The sequence below is a fragment of the Lampris incognitus genome, chromosome 21 (genome assembly GCF_029633865.1).
Source record: "Lampris incognitus isolate fLamInc1 chromosome 21, fLamInc1.hap2, whole genome shotgun sequence".
In the NCBI taxonomy this organism is placed as follows: domain Eukaryota; kingdom Metazoa; phylum Chordata; class Actinopteri; order Lampriformes; family Lampridae; genus Lampris; species Lampris incognitus.
Window position 1 is genome coordinate 4676704 of NC_079231.1, and position 20307 is coordinate 4697010.

The 20307-nt window shown below is 43.9% G+C and overlaps 1 protein-coding gene across 1 annotated transcript in view; it reads left to right on the forward strand.

Moving 5' to 3' along the window:
• The first annotated feature begins 1135 nt into the window (after nt 1–1135).
• The window catches only part of LOC130131307 (sodium/potassium-transporting ATPase subunit alpha-1), a 28942-nt gene continuing 9770 nt past the window's right edge, over nt 1136–20307 (forward strand). Inside the window, exons 1-15 of the mRNA XM_056300951.1 lie at nt 1136–1324; nt 1786–1896; nt 7345–7404; nt 9240–9341; nt 9647–9748; nt 10063–10176; nt 10661–10795; nt 10957–11074; nt 11930–12198; nt 13892–14200; nt 14908–15042; nt 15591–15783; nt 16474–16649; nt 17196–17332; nt 19921–20071. Coding sequence (XP_056156926.1) covers nt 1313–1324; nt 1786–1896; nt 7345–7404; nt 9240–9341; nt 9647–9748; nt 10063–10176; nt 10661–10795; nt 10957–11074; nt 11930–12198; nt 13892–14200; nt 14908–15042; nt 15591–15783; nt 16474–16649; nt 17196–17332; nt 19921–20071 — 2124 coding nt within the window. The 5' untranslated portion in view covers nt 1136–1312. The remainder of the gene's footprint in view (nt 1325–1785; nt 1897–7344; nt 7405–9239; nt 9342–9646; nt 9749–10062; nt 10177–10660; nt 10796–10956; nt 11075–11929; nt 12199–13891; nt 14201–14907; nt 15043–15590; nt 15784–16473; nt 16650–17195; nt 17333–19920; nt 20072–20307) is intronic.

The following is a 20307-nucleotide window of genomic DNA, read 5'->3' on the forward strand; positions in this document are numbered from 1 at the left end:
TAATGGAAGAATGAATGAAATCCATCGATTTGATGTAAAAGCAAAACTCTGTTTGAACATGTGTTTATATTCCAAACAGAGATGCGCTTCATTTCCCAATCTCACGTCTGCAGGCCTTGGGCTCGGGAAGCAAACCGGGAAGTGAGAGTCAAAACTAAATTATCTGATAAATCTCTCGAAAAACACTTCTGTTCTTTCATTCACTCGCCCTTTTCTCTTTTTGTGCCGTTTCTGCCACAGCCAGACGTAAAGACGTTTCAGTTGGGTCCCTCTGACTGAGGCGGATCAACTTCAGGACCCCTAACGAGGTAGGTTTTTTACAGGCTTTAGGGGAGGCATGCCATACACAAACACACACAAGCTCAGTGGATTCCTGCCATGAATACGACCTTATCTTTTATCTGTGAGAAACGGTCTTGCTCAAGCCTTTATCTCAACACCGCATGGGAAAGGGAGAAATACACGGCCCTTGTTTAAGTTTTTGATTGGGAAATGGAAACGTCATATTAATTTTTTTTGTCAGTCAGCCACCCACAGAACTGGACTTTCTCCTTTCCAACTCTGCTTAATCTCATTCTCTCTGTCAGTCAGTCAGTCTCTCTCTCTTTTTCTGTTTCCATTCACTATTTCACTATCTTGTCTTTTTCTGTTCCTCTGTTTTCACTGTAAACAACACACACACACACACACACACACACACACAGAATCCCCCACCCATGCCTCTCTGGGGGAGGGGACTGGTTGTCTGCACGACCTACCTGTTACAGGTGAAGGTTGAACGGAGAGAAGGGGGAAAAGGTGGAACGGGGAAGAAAAAGAGAGCGAGAGCGAGAAACACAGACAAGGACGGGCTGAAAGAGAAAAGGGAGGGTTCGGACATGAGCAAGAACAAGAGGGAGGGCGAGGCAGAGCGAGAGAAACAGAGCAGCGAATGAGGAAGTGAATACGACGAGCAACCTTGGGCTCACCCCAGGCTCCCCCACCCCCAGACTCTTCCACAATACCCCCCACCCCCCCCGCCAACCACTCACCTGCCTCCCATTTGCCCTGTAGCTCCTCCTCTCGGAGCAGGTGAGCCGGTTTGGGTATATAGGTATGCTAATGTGAAACGGCCCATCTGCTTTGCTCCAGGGAGTGTGGAAGACACAGCGAGAGGAGGACAGAGCGTGACGGGGAGAGAGAGCGAGCGAGAGAGAGAGAGAGAGAGAGAGAGAGGAGAGAGGCGAGAGAGAGAGAGAGGAGAGGCGGAGTAGAAAAGTTACAATTTAAAGACAATTGGCTTCACTGTTATTCCAAGACTAGCATTGCAACCATGGGGCTGGGAGTAAGTAATGGATCTTCCTCAGAGATTACTGTCTTTCTGCTCAGAATGATCTAGACTGGCTTTCAAACAATCTGACTCTGATTAACTTGTCTGTTAAATGACTCTAAACCGGGGCTAAGTTTATGTAATAATTTAATGTTGACTATTTATGAAGCAAGCTAAGCATGGCAGTGGGGACGGGAGATTGTCTTTTGCACTTTGCACCTTTCGAAATCTGCTCCACAAACACCGCGTTCAGCGTGTCAGGATTCCTCAAGCGGCATATCTGCACGAGAGGCGCAAAAAAATTTTTTTTTTTTTAGTGACGATAACGCCGATCAATGTTATTTGCTGGCTCAATTTACACAGCAGTCGATACGTTTGTAGATTGCCTTCTCTCCTGTGTAATATCGTACATTAGCTTGTGCTTTATCTTATGCTGCTGAGAAGAAGAAAATGACATGTCATTGTGTTCACCACAGAAAGGGAAAGATGAGTACAAGCTGGCGGCGACCTCGGAGAATGGACACCAGAAAGGCAAGAAGAGAAAAGATAAGAAGGATATGGACGAACTCAAGAAAGAGGTGGACCTGGTGAGTAAATCTTTTCTTTCTGGAGGCATAGGGGACAAATGAGCCCCAATCTTCCCGGTGGGGATGACACCGGTCTCTTTACGGGGCAGAAAAGTTGTCTGTTTCAGTCTAATGTGAAGAGGAGAGTCAGAGAACGTTTTGGTCTGCTTATCGTCAGTAAGCCAGTGAATGGCAATGCATTATGGATGGCAAGGCAAGGCACTGGTGATGGGTTTTAGAACCACTGCACAGATTTCATTATTTCTTCAAATGGATCGTAAGGCCGTTTCTACGTTGCGTAATACGCTGAGGACTCATTGAGCCATGCTACAGCTCAGTCATATATCAGTCATGCACTCAGGGCTGGGTAGAAACATCTACTCTGGCTGAGCCATGAGCTGCTTTAGAAATAGCTGTGTGACCAGAGCTACTGAGGAGTTGCTACTTGCCACATTACACATAGTGTCACATGCTATTAAGCAACCCACAATTTTGTTTTCGACTTGCAAGTCATACTTATCTGGTTAGGTTCCCCCCGCCCCGCCCCCCCCCCCAGCTCTGAAGCATTGGGTGAGGAAGTCGTTTCGAATCCCCTCATCTTCCCGAGCACATTGAACGCTGATTTGCAGAGAAGAGCTTCTTATTCTGTGCGTCTGCAGGCCCGTTTCTTCAGAGGAAGACAACCCCGGTGTTTCTTAACATGCCTGGATACCAGAGCGGGCAAATATTTGAATTTAGTTTTCTTCCCTGAGGATAAATAACTTCCACTACGGCATACAGTGTTGACACCACCGGCAAAAATAGTTTGACTCTGAACGGAGGGAACCGGGCACACTAGATTATTTCCCCTCCATTCAGAGGCAATCCTCACGTCGTTGCACGCTGCTGCTTTGCGTGGCTTGCTAAAGTTGCAGAAGTGAGCACGCGAAGTGTGATACGTACGAGTTAAGATGTGTACCCGGCTATGAAAGCCCCTCCGTAGCTGGGTTAACAGAGGAACATCAGCCGTGACGTTCACGGTGCGCTCCGCCTTGTCCCTTACAAGGTCCTTCACAAGGTCACGGAGTCGCTTCAGGTTCATCTCAAAGTCAAGAGACGTGCTGACAAATCCACACCACACAGACAACTTCTTCAGTGTAACTACTCGGTATTAAGGGGACACCGCAACATGTTGTAACTTAATCTCCAACTTATACCGTCGTGTCGTATTAATTTTTCATTACCGTACACAGAAAATGAGGACAACACTCCCGTAGTTGTTTTTTAAAACTTGAAAATGTTCTCTGTTTGCTCTTAACGTTAGCAATGTCTTGAGTTTGACTTTTTTTTCTTTTTTTTTTTTTTACATCTGGCATTTGGAGGCTGATGTCCTTCACAAGGTCACCGAGACATTCTAGCCCGGTGCTGATGGTCAAATTGACCGGCTAAAATGCCACAACAAAAACTCCATTATTAAATGTCAGAAGTAGTTTTTTTCCAGTTCTAACAATCCAGTACAAAATGACTTCTGATAGTTAATGGCCAGGGCCTACTACAAGGTCATCAAGTGCCCCCTGTTCTCAGTGCCTGCACCAACCGTTCCCAAGTGAACGACTTTTCTGGAACAGTTGGATTTTCTGGTCAACAGTAATCATTTATCCAGGCAAATTTCACTTTGCATACGGTGATCTTTTCCAGAAACTCGCTGCTTCATATTCACGCAGCCACACAGTCTAACCCATAGGTAATCGCGGAGCTACATCTCGCTCACGACACCAGCTTTTAATGAGGTCGGAGATGAAAACTGTCGGCAGTAGCAAACCGCAGGAAAAAAAGTCTTGTGACCTTTTCTGACCAATGTCATCCACACAACCACAGAATGACGATGGGGTTCTGGTTCTCGGCTCTGCCAGGAGGCAATAAAGTCCCATCTAGGTGACATATTAATGATTATAGCTCATCCCACCTCTCGACTAGATCTCAAAGTCCTAGCATTGCCAAAGGAACACAATTATACAATTGCAATCACGTAATTAGTGTGACAAAATGTTGATCTTCAGTTTACGGCTTTCTAACTATAATTAACAGCTGATATTGCCTTGGGTATGTCTGGCAGCTTTTACTGAGCAAAGGTCCAGCCTGCACAAATGAGTTACTGGGAGGTACCATGGGGCGGTCAATGAATGGAAAACCTTCCAGAGTTTTCGAGTTCATAAGAAGCCACATAGAGCCTTAAGGCCGGCAAACATCAAAATAGTGCCCTGAGACTGATGGTGCAAAGTATTCATTTGACGAGGCACGACAGGACAGCATATTGGACAACGGCGATGTAGTAAACGGCATACATAGCTGTGTATCTTGGTGAAATTCTCTTCTAGATGACATGTTAATGATTATTGCACCATAATACCATTGAAAGACACATCAAAGTCCAGTCAAGGACAGAGGAAAATCTACTACCATGGAAACAGCATGATGTTAGTGACTGGTTCAAATATAACAAAGTCCAAAGGACACCACTAAAAATAGACTCATATTCCTTTCCATTGAATAGGGTTATAAAGGTCAAGGCATTTCTCTGCAGCGGCATGTCTTAAACTATGCCTTGAGAACTACAATGCATTTTTTTGGTTTTCTGGCAGGTCCATACGTGATAGGAATATATGCTAATGAGCATTGGTTTCAAAACCGTTTGTCAGAATTATATGTCACCTCTTTAAATTCCGCGGTTGAGGTTTTCCCATTCCGGATGAACCACTGGAGATACATAGGAGTTTTTTTCTTTGGCAAAAAGTGCAAGTGTCTGAGGCAAAGTGGGAAAGTGACAGTAGTGTTGAGTTTAGTGTCCTTATGGCCTGTGGGAAGAAACTCCATTTGAGTCTCTCGGTGTTGGCCTTGTGGCTGCGGAGGCGTCTGCCTTACCGCAGCAGCTGAAACAGTCAATTATTGGTCCTGCACCGCCTGGTGTCATCATCGGCGGTGACTCGGGGTCGAGTATGACCGTCCTCCCTCTGGGTCCCTCTGGGTCCCTCTGGGTCCTCAGGTTGATCCTGGAGCCGCATAACGGGGAGGATGCCTGCGCATGAGATTTTTACGTGGAGTGGCTGATGTGCCTGCAGCCACCACACGGTCTTTGGCAGGGGGCGGCCGAGTCCAATGGCATGGAGAACCGAGACGATTGGGGACCACCCTCTGTTGCAGCTTTCATCTGCCTTCACTGCCATTGTGACCTGGAGACATCTTCCGCCAATTCCGCTGTTGAGGTCTTTGCTGGATCGTGCTTCATCTGGAACCTCCCCCTTGACCTGTCCATCTTGGGTGACCCTACCAGGAGCCAAGCCTTTGGGATCATTGGTACACACAAGCTTCTCCACCATGGCAAGGTGGCGATATATACACTGCCTGGTGTATTTTAGTCCTGTGGTGGGGGGGGGGGGTGAGTGTGGACCCAGTGATACACTCAGCTGACCGTACCCCTCTCTGCAGGTAAACTATGTCATCTCAGCTGTAGTATATATACAGTCCATAACTAGTGCACTAACAGCGAATGGAATACTTAATGACATAATGTTATTCACACTCTTTGGGATATCAACTTAAGATGTCCTGGATGCAATAACAGCAGGTGAGGTATGCTACAAAATAAACTATACAATATACAACACAATTATTTAAAAAACTTTTGGGATTGTGTCAAGAATAACAGTGACCACACAGCCATTTCTGTACTGGAATGGAATGGTAATGGATTTCCAGCGTGGAATGAAAACGTTTTTATAACCACAGGGACCGACCCATGGATGTGACACACATCATATTATGTTTGGCAGATGGCATCTTTGCAATGTGAAGTCTGCATATGTGCTTATATTCGGTAATTATATTTCATAGAAAGTACTCGAGTTGTTAAAGAAATCCAATTACTGTGTGTCACTGCAGAACACGATGACCTGAAAAACAAATGCCTGCACACTGGATTAATGTTCACTTGGTGGTTCATTTAGAAATTATTCACTCATGACATGAAAAGGTTTTAAGATAGGAACTAGCAATCAGCTATTTGGGGTGAGGAGTTCACTCAAATCCCCGTTTTTTTTTATCTTGGGATGCAAGAATTGTCATCATGGCGGTTATTTCATTCATTCCCAATTGTATCAAGTAATGGTTCAAGGATTTTCTGATGTGCATCTCTTACATATTTGTTCCATGGTGGAAAATACTCAAGTGGTGAGTGACAGAATATACAGCAACACATTCTGCTGCATGAATTACCATGTCCTTATGCAATCCTTCAAAAAACCCAATGTGGGCCCGCCCGTGTTTGTGTCAGCATCACCAGTTTGATCATTGCACATCCAACACATTTGCAACCATTGTCTTATTTGAAAAAATGCCCACGAGCATTTTAGCTGATACTTGAGAAGAGTCTGTTTGGAAAGTACATACACTCTCGTCACAGAATCTTCAAAACACATTCTGAAAACCTTCATGGTGGAGCATCAAATGCAAGAGTACTGAATTTGATGCTTTAAGAGCTAAACTAATTTTGGATAAACCAGTATATGGTTGAAGGCGAGTTCTCTTGCTCACTGTCAAGTTTCTACCACGTTTATGCAACAAAGAGCAGGCTCATCTCAACTCCAGGGAAAGTTCCATCGAATTGTCCGATGCATACAACCCCCCCGCTTTTTTTCTCCCCAATTGTATCCGGCCAATTACCCCACTCTTCTGAGCCGTCCCGGTCGCTGCTCCACCCCCTCTGCTGATCTGGCGAGGGCTGCAGACTACCACATGCTTCCTCCAATACATGTGGAGTCGCCAGCCGCTTCTTTTCACCTCACGGTGAAGAGTTTCACCAGGGGGACGTAGCATGTGGGAGGATCACGCTATTCCCCCTCCCCCCAGAATAGGCGCCCCGACCTACCAGAGGAGGCGTTATTGCAGTGACCAGGACACATACCCACATCCGGCTTCCTACCCGCAGACACGGCTAATTGCATCTGCAGAGACGCCCAACCAAGCCGGAGGTAACACGGGGATTCGAACCAGTGATCCTCATGTTAGTAGGCAACGGAATAGACCGCCACACTACCTGGATGGCCACAATACACACTTCTGAGTTGACATCAGTAGAAGTTAAATCAATTGTGAATGCTGAAAATCTTCCTTTTCAGCAAAAGCGATTGTGGAGATGGGCTGACAAGTACCCGAGCCCAGGGCTTAGCAGTGAGTTTTCAATCAGCACCAGAATCCAGCATGACACAAATGTCTGCTTTTGACTAATCTAAAATCGCATTGTATGGCCATGCATCCATAATCCTTGTTAGACAGATTTGAAAGATTTTTGCCACGTCATTGTTGTATTCTTGTGAGGAAATGGCAGTCTTATTTCAAGCCCTAAAGCCAGAGGAAATAATATGTGCAGTTTTTAAATAACAAGATTTTGCCTTGACCAACGATCTCCCGCGCCCTCTCCCTTTCTCTTTACAGGATGACCATAAGTTAACGATGGATGAGCTCCACAGGAAGTATGGGACAGATCTAAGCAGGGTGAGTAAGCCTGTTTGCATAAAAGGGGGATTATATGAGTGTATGTGTGTGTGTGCCAATGTATACCATTTTTATATATGTGTATCAGCCTATTTGCATGTGTGAATGCATGTAGCATGCGTCCTTGGAGAGTCATGGTAAGGAGTTCTGTGACAGTTCATTCTAATATTGCCATTGACAGTAATAGAGCCCAAGAGGCACAGATGACATCATGCAGCACAAATTGATATACATATATTTTCCATCTTTCTCTCCCACATACATATCACGCACAAGCGCATGTACACACACACACACACACACACACACACACACACACACACACACACACACACAAATAGACACAATCCTGCCACACAACACAACCACACACCAGTCGAATGCTTAACTGATTATGATTTTCTACTAAAATGTGATCTCTGAGTTCACTGAGTTCAAAAACGGAGGAGCATCACTGGACTTGTTTGCTTTATAAGCCGATAAAACAAATACTAGTCTCTCTCCCGGTTTACATTATAGGAATTTACCCTCCACAAGTCATAATTCACACTGAACAATACTACTGAAAACCATCTATCATATGTAATTACAGAAATTAGGGTGCCATAATTTAAAGATTACTGAGATTTCTTCTGGTGTATTTTCAGTCTCTTGTTGTTTTGTCTAGCTCTCAATCTCCCATAAATCCACCTCCTCTGCAGGAAACAGGCAATGGGATGTTGTCACGATTCCTCTATTTACACAATAAAATTAATTACTCTCCCAGTCTTTCTTTTTCTCTATCCCTGCTCATTATCTGTCTGTTTTGCCTTTGTTGGGCTATCTGGTCCTCGCTCTTTGTCCTGTTCTGATGTGTCGTTCATCATAGTTCCCCCCAGTAAACAGGAACAAAGAGAATAAAATACTATGAAATTACGAGAAGGGAAAAATCAATATATGAGAGGAGAGGAGAGAGGAGAGGAGAGGAGCAAACTGGTTCCAAAAGTTTTTCTTGTAAGGGAAAAGTTGATGCAGTTCCCATAATATTTCTGTTCCTGACACAAACAGACATCAAACCGATTGTGCATTTTTTATGCTTTTAATCAGAGCAGTTGTCATTATCTCTCTCTCCTCACTTATTCTACCTCTGCCAACTTGCTTGGCTAAACAAACCCCTTCATCTTTCTGCATTAGGAGAATTTCTTTGGCATGTTAAACTGGAAACGCTGATCAAGGAATCGCTTCTTTGTTGTTTTAGTTGATGAGGGTTACTTAAATAGAAACAGACTTTCTCTTGGTTGAAGGGTGGCTGGAGCATTCCCTCCCTCCTTTCTTTTTCTCCCCAATTGTACCTGGCCAATTTCCACCTCCTCTGCTGATCCGGGGAGGGCTGCAGACTACCACATGCCTCCTCCAATACATGTGGAGTCGCCGGCTGCTTCTTTTCACCTGACAATGAGGAGTTTCGCCAGGGGGACGTAGCGCGTGGGAGGCTCACGCTATTCCCCCCCGCCCGAACAAGCGCCCCGACCGACCAGAGGAGGCGCTAGTGCAGCGACCGGGACACATGCCCATATCCAGCTTTCCACCTGCAGACCTGGCCAATTGTGTCTGTAGGGACGCCCGACCAAGCTGCAGGTAACACGGGGATTGGAACCGGTGATCCCCGTGTTGCTAGGCAACAGAATAGGCAACTATGCTATCTGGACACCCGGATGGAGCATTTTTATAATTTCCCCTAAATCAACGCCTGTGTCATCGCTCTCATTTTTTTCCTAATACATCCTTGTTCGTTTTGACATTGTTTTCTGCTGACCTGACTGTAGTCCTTATCGCATTTCTCCTCCTCTCTACAGGGTTTGTCCTCCTCCAGGGCGAAGGAGATCCTGGCACGTGACGGCCCCAACGCGCTGACGCCTCCACCAACCACGCCTGAATGGGTCAAGTTCTGCAGACAGGTAAAAAGGGATCTTCTTTGAATTTCAAATAAAAAATTCATTTTCTTGTTCGGAGTGCAAACATAAACAGTTGAGCTGCAGGCATTTTGTTAATATTCACACGTTACGGTAGTTTGCAAAGAAACTATCATGGGCAAGAAAAGTCAGACAACTGTAGACAGTGGTGTAAGGGGGTGCATTTGATGTGCTTTGTTTTCGTGTTGACTATGTCAAGCGAAATTCCTGCCAACTTGGTTTAATGCAGCAAAATGTAATAAAATGTTGAAATGTGAATTGAATATTGAACTTATTTTCCTTGTTGACAGCTGTTTGGTGGTTTTTCTATGCTACTGTGGATTGGAGCCATTCTCTGCTTCTTGGCTTACGGTATCCAGGCTGCCTCAGAAGATGAACCAGCCAATGATAACGTAAGGGCAACTTCATTCTTCATCATGTGCTTGCATCTTACAAAGCCTCAAGACTGACGTGATACTTGGGACCAGTTTAGTCCGATAATTTTTGCCCTGATACACAAAAAGTGAAATGGGAAGGAGCATCAACTTCACTATTTCCCAAATCATGAATACATTTTGATTACTTCTCAGTCAATTCCAGCATCATGCAAACCCCATTTTCTGAAGTACAGGACCTTTAAAGGAACATCAGGAAACTGGCTTAAAGTACCAAGCTTTGTTATAGAGATGTGATTGTGTATTCCTTCTTCTTCTTCTCCTTCTTGTAGCTGTATCTGGGCGTTGTGCTTTCAGGCGTTGTCATCATCACCGGTTGTTTCTCCTATTACCAAGAAGCAAAGAGCTCCAAGATCATGGACTCCTTCAAGAATCTGGTCCCACAGGTAAGATCATCCTTTCCTTTCGGCATCATGTCCTGGTATTGTTTCGATGTAATTGTGTACATTATGGCCACTGGTGTTTTCAAGAAAACAACCTTGAACTTAAGAGGACAATCTCAGTTATTTAATTACCGAACTTGATCAAAATTTGAGAGCCGCATTTCCCATGAGAAACATTTTCCACCGATACCATTTAAAAGTTATCTGGCAACAATATAAGTGTAGAGAAACAAGATGGGACATCTGGCGATACTTTCACTTAATTTCCTGTTCCCAAGAATTATGAAAATACCTTGAACTTATTGGAACAAATCAGCTCAGTCGGCTCCAAAAGCCACTTCCCTTTTGATCAATATCTGTAAAGTTGGCCATTTTATGTCAGCAAACAAATTAAAATCAATTTTCTAAGTGTCTCTTAAATAACTCACTTTTAAGGCCATGCACTGAAATGTCCTTGAAATGTAATTTCATGTCTTTGGACTTGTAGCAAGCCCTGGTCATCCGTGATGGCGAGAAGAAGAGCATCAACGCTGAGGAGGTAGTTGCTGGAGATCTGGTGGAGGTGAAAGGAGGAGACAGGATCCCTGCTGACCTGCGTATCATCTCTGCCCATGGCTGCAAGGTTCGTATCCAAATCTCCTCTTTCATCTCTACTGACGGACAATGGTGTGAACCAGTGGTTCCAGCAAAAAAAAGGTTCTTGTTGAGGTGGAAACGCCACATGAAACTGCACTTTTGACCATCTGAATGAAACCACTGAAATCACTGCTTCATTCTTTCCAGGTGGACAACTCCTCCTTGACCGGTGAATCAGAGCCCCAGACTCGTACTCCGGACTTCTCCAATGATAACCCACTGGAGACCAGGAACATTGCCTTCTTCTCCACCAACTGTGTTGAAGGTAGGAGAATGAACGAGCAGCTTAAAATACTGGGAAACATGGGGGAGAGAGGGATAAGGGGTTCAATTTGAATTCATCTAATCTAAATGATAATCATCAGCCAAAATCAAACTTTAAAAATTATGGGAATGGTTTTACCGGAGCTGCTCCTGTTGGCAGCATTGGTACCATGATCAACCCATTGCGCTACAAATGTTTGTGCAAAAGAAAAACCAAGTTAAGTTTTTATCAAGAGTTTAAACAGTTTAGGGGGTTATCTGGGGAAAGGGAACAACTTTCTCTAAAGTAAACTTAACCAACATTTGCTATGGGCATCCGGGTGGTGTGGCGGTCTATTCCATTGCCTACCAACATGGGGATCAGCGGATCAAATCCCGTGTTACCTCCGGCTTGGTTGGGCGTCCCTACAGACACAATTGGCCGTGTCTGCGGATAGGGAAGCCGGATGTGGGAATGTGTCCTGGTCGCTGCACTAGCGCCTCCTCTGGACCGTCAGAGTGCCTGTTCAGGGGGGAATAGCGTGGTTCCTCCCATGCGCTACGTCCCCCTGACGAAACTCCTCACTGTCAGGTGAAAAGGAGCGGCTGGCGACTCCACATGTATTGGAGGAGGCATGTGGTAGTCTGGAACCCTGCCCGGATCGGCGGAGGGGGTGGCGCAGCGACCGGGACGGCTCGGAAAATAGGGTAATTGGCCAAGCACAATTGGGGAGAAAAGGGGCAAAAAAAAAAAAGAAGATGTAATGCTGTCATTTCTATCTATTCTAGACAATTTACATAATGTAAAACTTTATTGGCCCTTTTAAATCTGTCTTTGTTAACCATTTTGTGACTCCAAAATGTTTTACTTGCCCAGGTACGGCTAGAGGAGTCGTTATCAACACTGGAGACCGCACTGTCATGGGTCGTATCGCCACTCTGGCCTCCAGTCTGGAAGGTGGCAAAACTCCCATTGCTGTTGAGATCGAGCACTTCATTCACATCATCACTGGTGTGGCCGTCTTCCTTGGCGTGTCCTTCTTTATCCTCTCCTTGATCCTTGGGTATGGCTGGCTGGAGGCCGTCATCTTCCTTATTGGAATCATTGTCGCAAATGTGCCCGAGGGTCTGCTGGCTACCGTCACCGTGAGTTGCAGTGATCTTTATGACCTTAATGTTACGACGCTGTCAAAACATTGTGTTCCCCTTATTCTTGAATCCAGTTTAAAGAGGAAAGATAATGACTTGTCAGTATTATCACTTGATATATATTTTTTTAATTCTTCATTCAAACAATAGTACATATCTGGCTTAAATAATTTCAAATCATCTTGTGGTGGTAGCATCATGATATCTCCATTATAGTTTCTTATTATCCACATTTTCCTCAACCAATTAGGGCATGTTGGATATGACTGTAAACCTTGGAGACTCTAATTTAAAAGCTGTACTAATTACATCAGACTCAGAATCATGTTTCTTGGCCATGTAAGTTTGCACTACATGGAATTTGACTCCGGTTCCGTGGCTCTCTCAGTGTACTTAACATAGAATAACAACACCACAACACAATAATCTTCAGATACACACACAAGTATTGATTTATACAGGCGAAATACGAGGTGATAAAGCGGAATGGTGCAGAGAATATATCAGAGATGCTGAAATAGATGTTAGCAGGTTACTTAACATTATAACTCCTATGTCTGTGCTATCTATCTATCTATCTATCTATCTATCTATCTATCTATCTATCTATCTATCTATCTATCTATCTATCTATCTATCTATCTATCTATCTATCTATCTATCTATCTATCTATCGATCCACACACACACACACACACACACACACACACACACACACACACACACAAAACTACAGCTGAAAAGATTAGACAAACCATGTTCAAATACATTAATTCTACGACAGATTCAAGTTCAAGTTTGACTTTATTGTCATGTGTATTGGAACACAATGAAATTCTAGTGTTCTGGCTCTGTCTGCCTAAACACAAGGACAAAAGACAGAAGAACACTCTATCCAAAAAACAAAACAAAAAACACTACAAACCTACACAGACTGCACACAGTGACTTCATACATTATACAATAATAATAATAAATCAATCTTATATAGCGCTTTTCTAATACTCAAAGTCGCTTTACAATAAATGGGGTGAAACAAGACGACAGATAAACAACACAGACATACAGGGGTGGATGGGAAGGGGGGCTACGAGAGGGATACACTATACTATACAGTACACAATAACAACAATGTGAGGTGCATATGGGTGCATCAGCTGTTCAGCAACCTGACTGCCTGTGGAAAGAAACTATTACTGAGACGGGTGGTGTGTGATTTGATGTTTTTTGGTGTAAATATTATGAAGCTGTGGCAGTTCCGTGCCAAGGATTTCTGCTGCTGTCTTTGCAGTCAGTTGCAGCGGTCTGCAGACCTGAGCTGTCAGGCTGCCAAACCACACTGTGATGCAGCCTGTCAAAACATTCTCCATGGTACTGCCAGAAAAGTTCATAAGAGTTTTGGTACTCATCCCAAAACTCTTGAGACGCCTCAGAAAATACAGCCTCTGCTGTGCCTTTTTGAGGAAGCAATTGTTGTTGAGGAACCATGTGAGGGTGTCTGTGAGGTGTAAATTGAGAAATCTAAAACTGTCCAGGAAGTGTGATTTCCTCTGATCTTTCTAAAGCCAACAATGATTTCTTCTGTCCTATTGCTATTTAGAGTGAGGTTGTTATCATGGCACCATATGGTTAAATCTTCCAGACAAAGACACAATATATGATTGCAAAGCTTTGGCTGTCTCATCTCTAGGTGTGTCTGACCCTGACTGCCAAGCGTATGGCCAAGAAAAACTGCCTGGTGAAGAACCTGGAAGCTGTGGAGACCCTGGGCTCCACCTCCACCATCTGCTCGGACAAAACTGGCACCCTGACCCAGAACAGGATGACTGTGGCCCACATGTGGTTCGACAACCAGATCCACGAGGCCGACACCACCGAAAACCAGAGCGGGACCTCCTTCGACAGGAGCTCTGCCACCTGGTCTGCCTTGGCCAGAGTTGCTGGGCTCTGCAACCGTGCTGTCTTCCTGGCAGAACAGAACAACGTTCCCATCCTCAAGGTGCCACTCCACACAATACCCTTCATTCAAAAACCTAATAACAAAACACCAACCTCTTTGCTCTATTTCCCCATTGACAACCAAACAAATGGTTCTGAATAATTCAGCACTGGGAGAAGATATCCATAACCCCAACCTGTGTGGAAGCCTTGGCTTTCAGCGTAACACTATCTGTGTTAATTGTGGCCGTAAAGGAGCACACATTGTTATGCCTTCAAGTCAGATTTCAGTTTACCCTCATTACCCCTTGGAAGTTTTTAATTTTCCTGGAGCATCTGGTTCAAGTGGATATTATACCCAACATAGTTTACTATTCATTTCGATAACTAGATGCAATTAGCACCTGGAAAGCGGCTGATCATTCTTGGCACAATGTTCTGGAATGAAACAATTATTGTTGTCTCAAAAGCACCATTTCAGCCAAGCTGCACTCCAAGCTCTGTAATAAACCCTCACAATAATTGAAAATAAATCAGCAATATCTGCCAAATTTAAAGGTGGACCAACAGACAAATTGAAATTTTCTGGAGCGTAAACAAACACTAAGCTGCACGGTAACAACAAGCAGAGAAAAGTAATGCCAGAACAATTCAATCCTCCAGTTCAGACAGAGTTCACACGACCAATTTGATGAGCAATTTCAGGCATAATTTCAATTGAAGGTTTTAGAAATAGGAATATTTTTCTAAAATGTCTTTATTTTACAGAGAGATGTAGCCGGCGATGCCTCAGAATCTGCCCTGCTGAAGTGTATTGAGCTGTGCTGTGGCTCTGTCAAGGAGATGAGAGAGAAGTACCACAAGGTCGCAGAGATCCCATTCAACTCCACAAATAAATACCAGGTAAGCTATTTGGATAATTTTGGCCCAGTAGCTAGCGGATAACCAACACAATGATTGGAAATGTATGACAATGTTTGATAGTTACATACAAATACGTCACTCATCCGGTATACATCAGCTATTCCACCAAGTAACAGGTGAAAGAAAACCAATTTCCAACACCTGAAAAAATACAAAACTGATATTACAAGGCCATTACTGAAGTAGCAGCTTGTTTTCGCCAATGTTTTTCATTTTCTTACACTCCTGTCTGTGCTACTGACCGAGGCATGGCAAGATGAACTGGAGTTGGTCCCCGGGCACTGCAGCTGCCCACTGCTCCTAGCTACACAGTTAGTATGGTTAAATGCGTAATTTCCCCACAGGTATCAATAAACTTCATCAAAATCCAAAAAAAAAGGACATCTATATTTGCTTGTGTAGTTGTTGATCTCACCTCCCAAAGAAATTTGGGAGTACTATTATTATAGTTATTACATGTTTAGATTACTACAGAAAGTCAGTGTGATTAAAAACTTCGCTTTTCTCTCCCTTCTCTTGTCTAAAAGCTCTCAATTCACAAGAACAGTACGCCTGGAGAGTCCAAGCACCTGCTGGTGATGAAGGGTGCCCCAGAGAGGATCTTGGACCGTTGCTCCACCATCATGATCCAGGGCAAGGAGCAGCCTCTGGATGACGAGATGAAAGACGCCTTCCAGAATGCATATGTTGAGTTGGGAGGGCTTGGAGAAAGAGTACTCGGTGAGGTCCAGCTCCGTATTGTAGTTAAATTCTAATATTTGGACTTGTCTAGACTCTGTACACTGGGGTCCAGCCTGCTTGTATATGCGTTTGTTGAATTCCCACAGCCGGTGCCTTCCATTAGACAGCATTAAGTGACCGTCTATGGTGGCACTTGGACTCAGTGTGGCAGAAGTCAGCAGACATCACAACTCAGGGACACAATGGCTACTGTGCAATGCTAGTGTAGCCAACAACAGCTCCGGGGATTTAGTTTAACTACTAGCAACCTACACAAAGCAATAGCTATTTATTTTATTGTTTTCTCTTTTGTAATGGATATTATATGTCTATAAAATGTTACAGTCAAGCTATTTTTCAAGTGCATTAATTAATCATAAAATAGAAATAGATGTTGGCATCTTTAAATACTAGGAAGAGTCACATTTACGACAATTAAAACACCTCAGGAGCAAAGGTTTTCTATTTTTGCAAGGGCTGGCACTTAAGCAGTCCTCGAGTAGTTGGGTGAATAGGGGGAAAAACTGCTTTAAATAAAAAAGGGTTTAACTGTTATGACTATATTAGTCAGGAATATGCTGAGATATTGGTAAGCTGCTATTATTGTTGTGTAAAACTGACCTTGAGAGCGACAGATGAGTTATGACTTACATTCTTTTTTGTTGTTTTTGAATCATCTGTCCTTTTCAGGTTTCTGCCACTATAACCTCCCCGATGACCAGTTTACAGATGGCTTTTCCTTTGACACCGAGGAAGTGAATTTCCCTACTGAGAAGCTGTGCTTTGTTGGCCTCATGTCCATGATCGACCCTCCCCGTGCTGCTGTGCCCGATGCTGTGGGCAAATGCAGGAGTGCTGGAATCAAGGTAGACCTCCTCAGCCTGGTCCAGTTTCCTGGTTCACCTTTGAAGCATTTCTTCCCCCCTATTTATGATTTCATGACCCAACTATGTCCATTAAATAAATCTGTCGCCTTGTTCTGTTGTGCTTTCGTGGCGTCATTCAGGGCCCTCTTCTTGATTTCTGTTGTCACTGATAACTGAAACAGTGCATCATAAACATCTTAGTGAATGTTTTAAATCGGGGATGGGCAACAGGGTCCAGAAAGGGCCGGTGTGGGTGCAGGTCTTTGTTCCAACCCAGGAGTTATACACCTGATTCTATTAGTCAACCAATAGTCTTTGCTACGGACCTTGATTTGTGATGGCCTGGCGGCCTGTCCTGGGGCTCTCCCTGCCTGCCGCCCAATGATTGCTGGGATAGGCTCCCGCATCCCCGTGACCCTGGGAGCAGGAAAAGCGGTTTAGATAATGGATGGAAGGATGGAATGAGATACAAGGTCTTCCTGAGACTTTCAGCTTTGGAGCCCAGCTCAGAGTCCCGTCTCAGTTTTTATTTCTCCCCCTTTTCAGGTTATCATGGTAACAGGTGACCATCCTATCACAGCCAAAGCCATTGCTAAGGGTGTTGGCATCATCTCCGAAGGCAACGAGACAGTGGAGGACATCGCTGCACGACTGAATGTTCCTGTGTCAGAGGTCAATCCAAGGTTTGTACCTAGGGTCGAATCCAATCAACAATACATTATTTCTTGGGGTGCCCTGGTAGCCAACTGGTTACGGCGCATGCCACATAACCGCGACACCCCTGGTTCGATTCCAGCCAGCGACCTTTGTTACATCTCGTACCCATCTCTCTCTCCCCTGGTTTCCTGTCAGCCACTTCACTATCCTCTATCCAATAAAGTTAAAAACGTCCAAAAAAAAAAAACCCTTAAAAAAACAATACATTAATTCTTTAATGATGATGTGCAAGCATTATATCCCATTGTGTAAGGATAAGTCCTAACACACAAACCGATAAAATACTGGAAAAATACTGAGTTATTAAGAAGAAGAAAAAAAACCCTTTTTCTTAAAAATGTGTAAAAATCATCTTTGGATCAAGTCAGAACATTTCCCTTTGATTTGCAATGCCAGTTAGAGACAGATAATTTGAATACAGGTAGCACATATAGGGCCCATACAACAAGAATACTGTTGTATCTACTTTGTTGTGCCTTGCTTATGACAATAACAAAAATATCTGGCAGAGGGGAAACTTCATCGCAAACAAGTGGATTTTTCTCACCCCAGTAATGATGATGATGATGATGATGATAATAATAGGTCATAGGTCATAGATTCTTTCAGCCCCCCCCCCAAAAAAAATCAATAAATAAATACAATTTTCGGGACTATGGGGTTTCCAGGTAGCGTAGCAGTCTATTCCGTTGCCTACCAACACGCGGATTCGCCAGTTCCAATCCCCGTGTTACCTCCGGCTTGCTCGGGCACCCCTACGGACACCATTGGCCGTGTCTGTGGGTGGGAAGCCGGATGTGGGTATGTGTCCTGGTCGCTGCACTAGCGCCTCCTCTAGTCAGTCAGGGCGGCTGTTCGAGGTGGGGGAGGGGGAACTGGGGGGAACAGTGTGATCCTCCCACACGCTATGTCCCCCTGGTGAAACTCCTCACTGTCAGGTGAAAAGAAGCAGCTGGCAACTCCACATGTATCGGAGGAGGCATGTGGTAGTCTGCAGCCCTCCCCGGATCGGCAGAGGGGGGTGGAGCAGCAACTGGGATGACTTGGAAGAGTGGGGTAATTGGCCAGGTACAATTGGGGAGAAAAAAAGGGGGGGGGATTCAAAAGAAAAACAAATTTTTCGGGACTCTACAGCATGAGGTGATGTGTGAGATGGACGTTTGTTACAGTGTATGGGTATATTTTCATGACATAGGGAATGTCTGTGTCATTGTTTAAACAACTTTTAAACTTTAGAAAACATTCGTGATTGTTCCCTGGAATTTGACATAGCTTGGTGGGCATTTTTCTACTGCAGTCTACTTTCAGGTCCCTGAGAAACTGCAATTTGGCCCCATATACTTTAAGTGCCTCCTGATAGTTATGCAGACAAAGGCCACCCGGTATTCTCTCCGTATGGTACTGGCATTTATCCATTTACAACGGACCGAAACTAAGCCTGTATAATACTAATGACACTGAGAGCTTAGATTGCATTAAGCACACGGGCATGCTAAAGGTGAAAGATATTTTTTCATTATTGTTGAAAAAGCACTGTGCTTTTAGTATGCAATATCAGTAGCTAACCAGAGTCGCCCAACATTTTCCTCTTATTTTGTCTTCTTATCTGCAATACTACCAAATGAAAATCACCATGATAACACAGCTTTCTATTGTAAGCAACCTTTTATCATTGATTTGATGAAACATTTTTCAAAGCAAACTCCAACATTGTTCGACTTCTTTTAATTTACTTTCTTTCAAAATAAGACAGACTCATGTAAAATAAAGTAATTATTACGTATGGTGCCATATTAAAGAAGCATTTGCACTGGCAGCCAGAAAGTCCAGTCCTCTTAGCCAAAAGGGCTTTTTATCATAAAGAGCCAGATATAAATCTAGACCGGGCAACGCAATGGTGGCTCAGTCATATTCTTTTCCAGCTTATTTAGTCCAAGTGTTCAAACACCGTTGCACAATGGAAACGAAAGGACTCCTGTCCAACAAGGCATGACATGACATGAACTGTACACAAGTCACTGGTTATCTGGAAGGGCACTTATCTCATTTTACCTTTCTTGGTAATTTAAAAAAAAAAAAGAGTTCCCGGTAAAATATTGCAACCCCCTAGGCCTAGGACCAAGCTTGTGTATTTTATTTCTTGTCAAAATGCCAAAAATGTATGAATGCAAACGGGAAAGCTGCAAAGCATTGCACAATGTGCCACGGTTCAAAAAGACCATGCACTGTAAAACCCTCATACTGAAATACAAGTTTTGGCAGATGACGCTGTGATTTTCTCTCTAGGGATGTCAAGGCCTTAGGCTGTGTTTTCATGGAATTTCCTGGTTTTCTGTTTTTTGCTGTCACTATTTCCTTCCTGTGTGAGCGTGTGTGGGTGTTAGCATATGCGTGGTTGTGTGTGGATGTTAACGTATGCGTGGGTGTGTGTGGATGTTAACGTATGCATGGTTGTGTGTGGGTGGCTGATTGTCCTGATCATGATCATTGCCCTCCGACATGAGAGAATCTGAGTTAAGAAGTACTGTTAATCCAATGGATGTTTTTCACTCAGGGATGCCAAGGCTTGTGTTGTTCATGGCGGCGAGCTGAAAGAGATGACTGCGGAGCACCTTGATGATATCCTAATGCACCACACTGAGATTGTCTTTGCCAGAACCTCCCCTCAGCAGAAACTTATCATTGTGGAAGGTTGCCAGAGACAGGTAACCATTACGTATGAACTGTTATAATTGTTTTGCGTGGAATTAACCTTCCCTCTCTTAGAAACTCATCCTGGGATCCAGGCACACAAAAACTAACCTACCATTACTTTAACTATGATGATATAAATGCCCGACAGAAGTAAATCCACAATCTAAATCAGAATCCATACAAGCCAAAGAAAAGACTCAGTTCTGCACCAAGGTTTGGTGAAGAGCTTCATTTATGAAATCAAGTC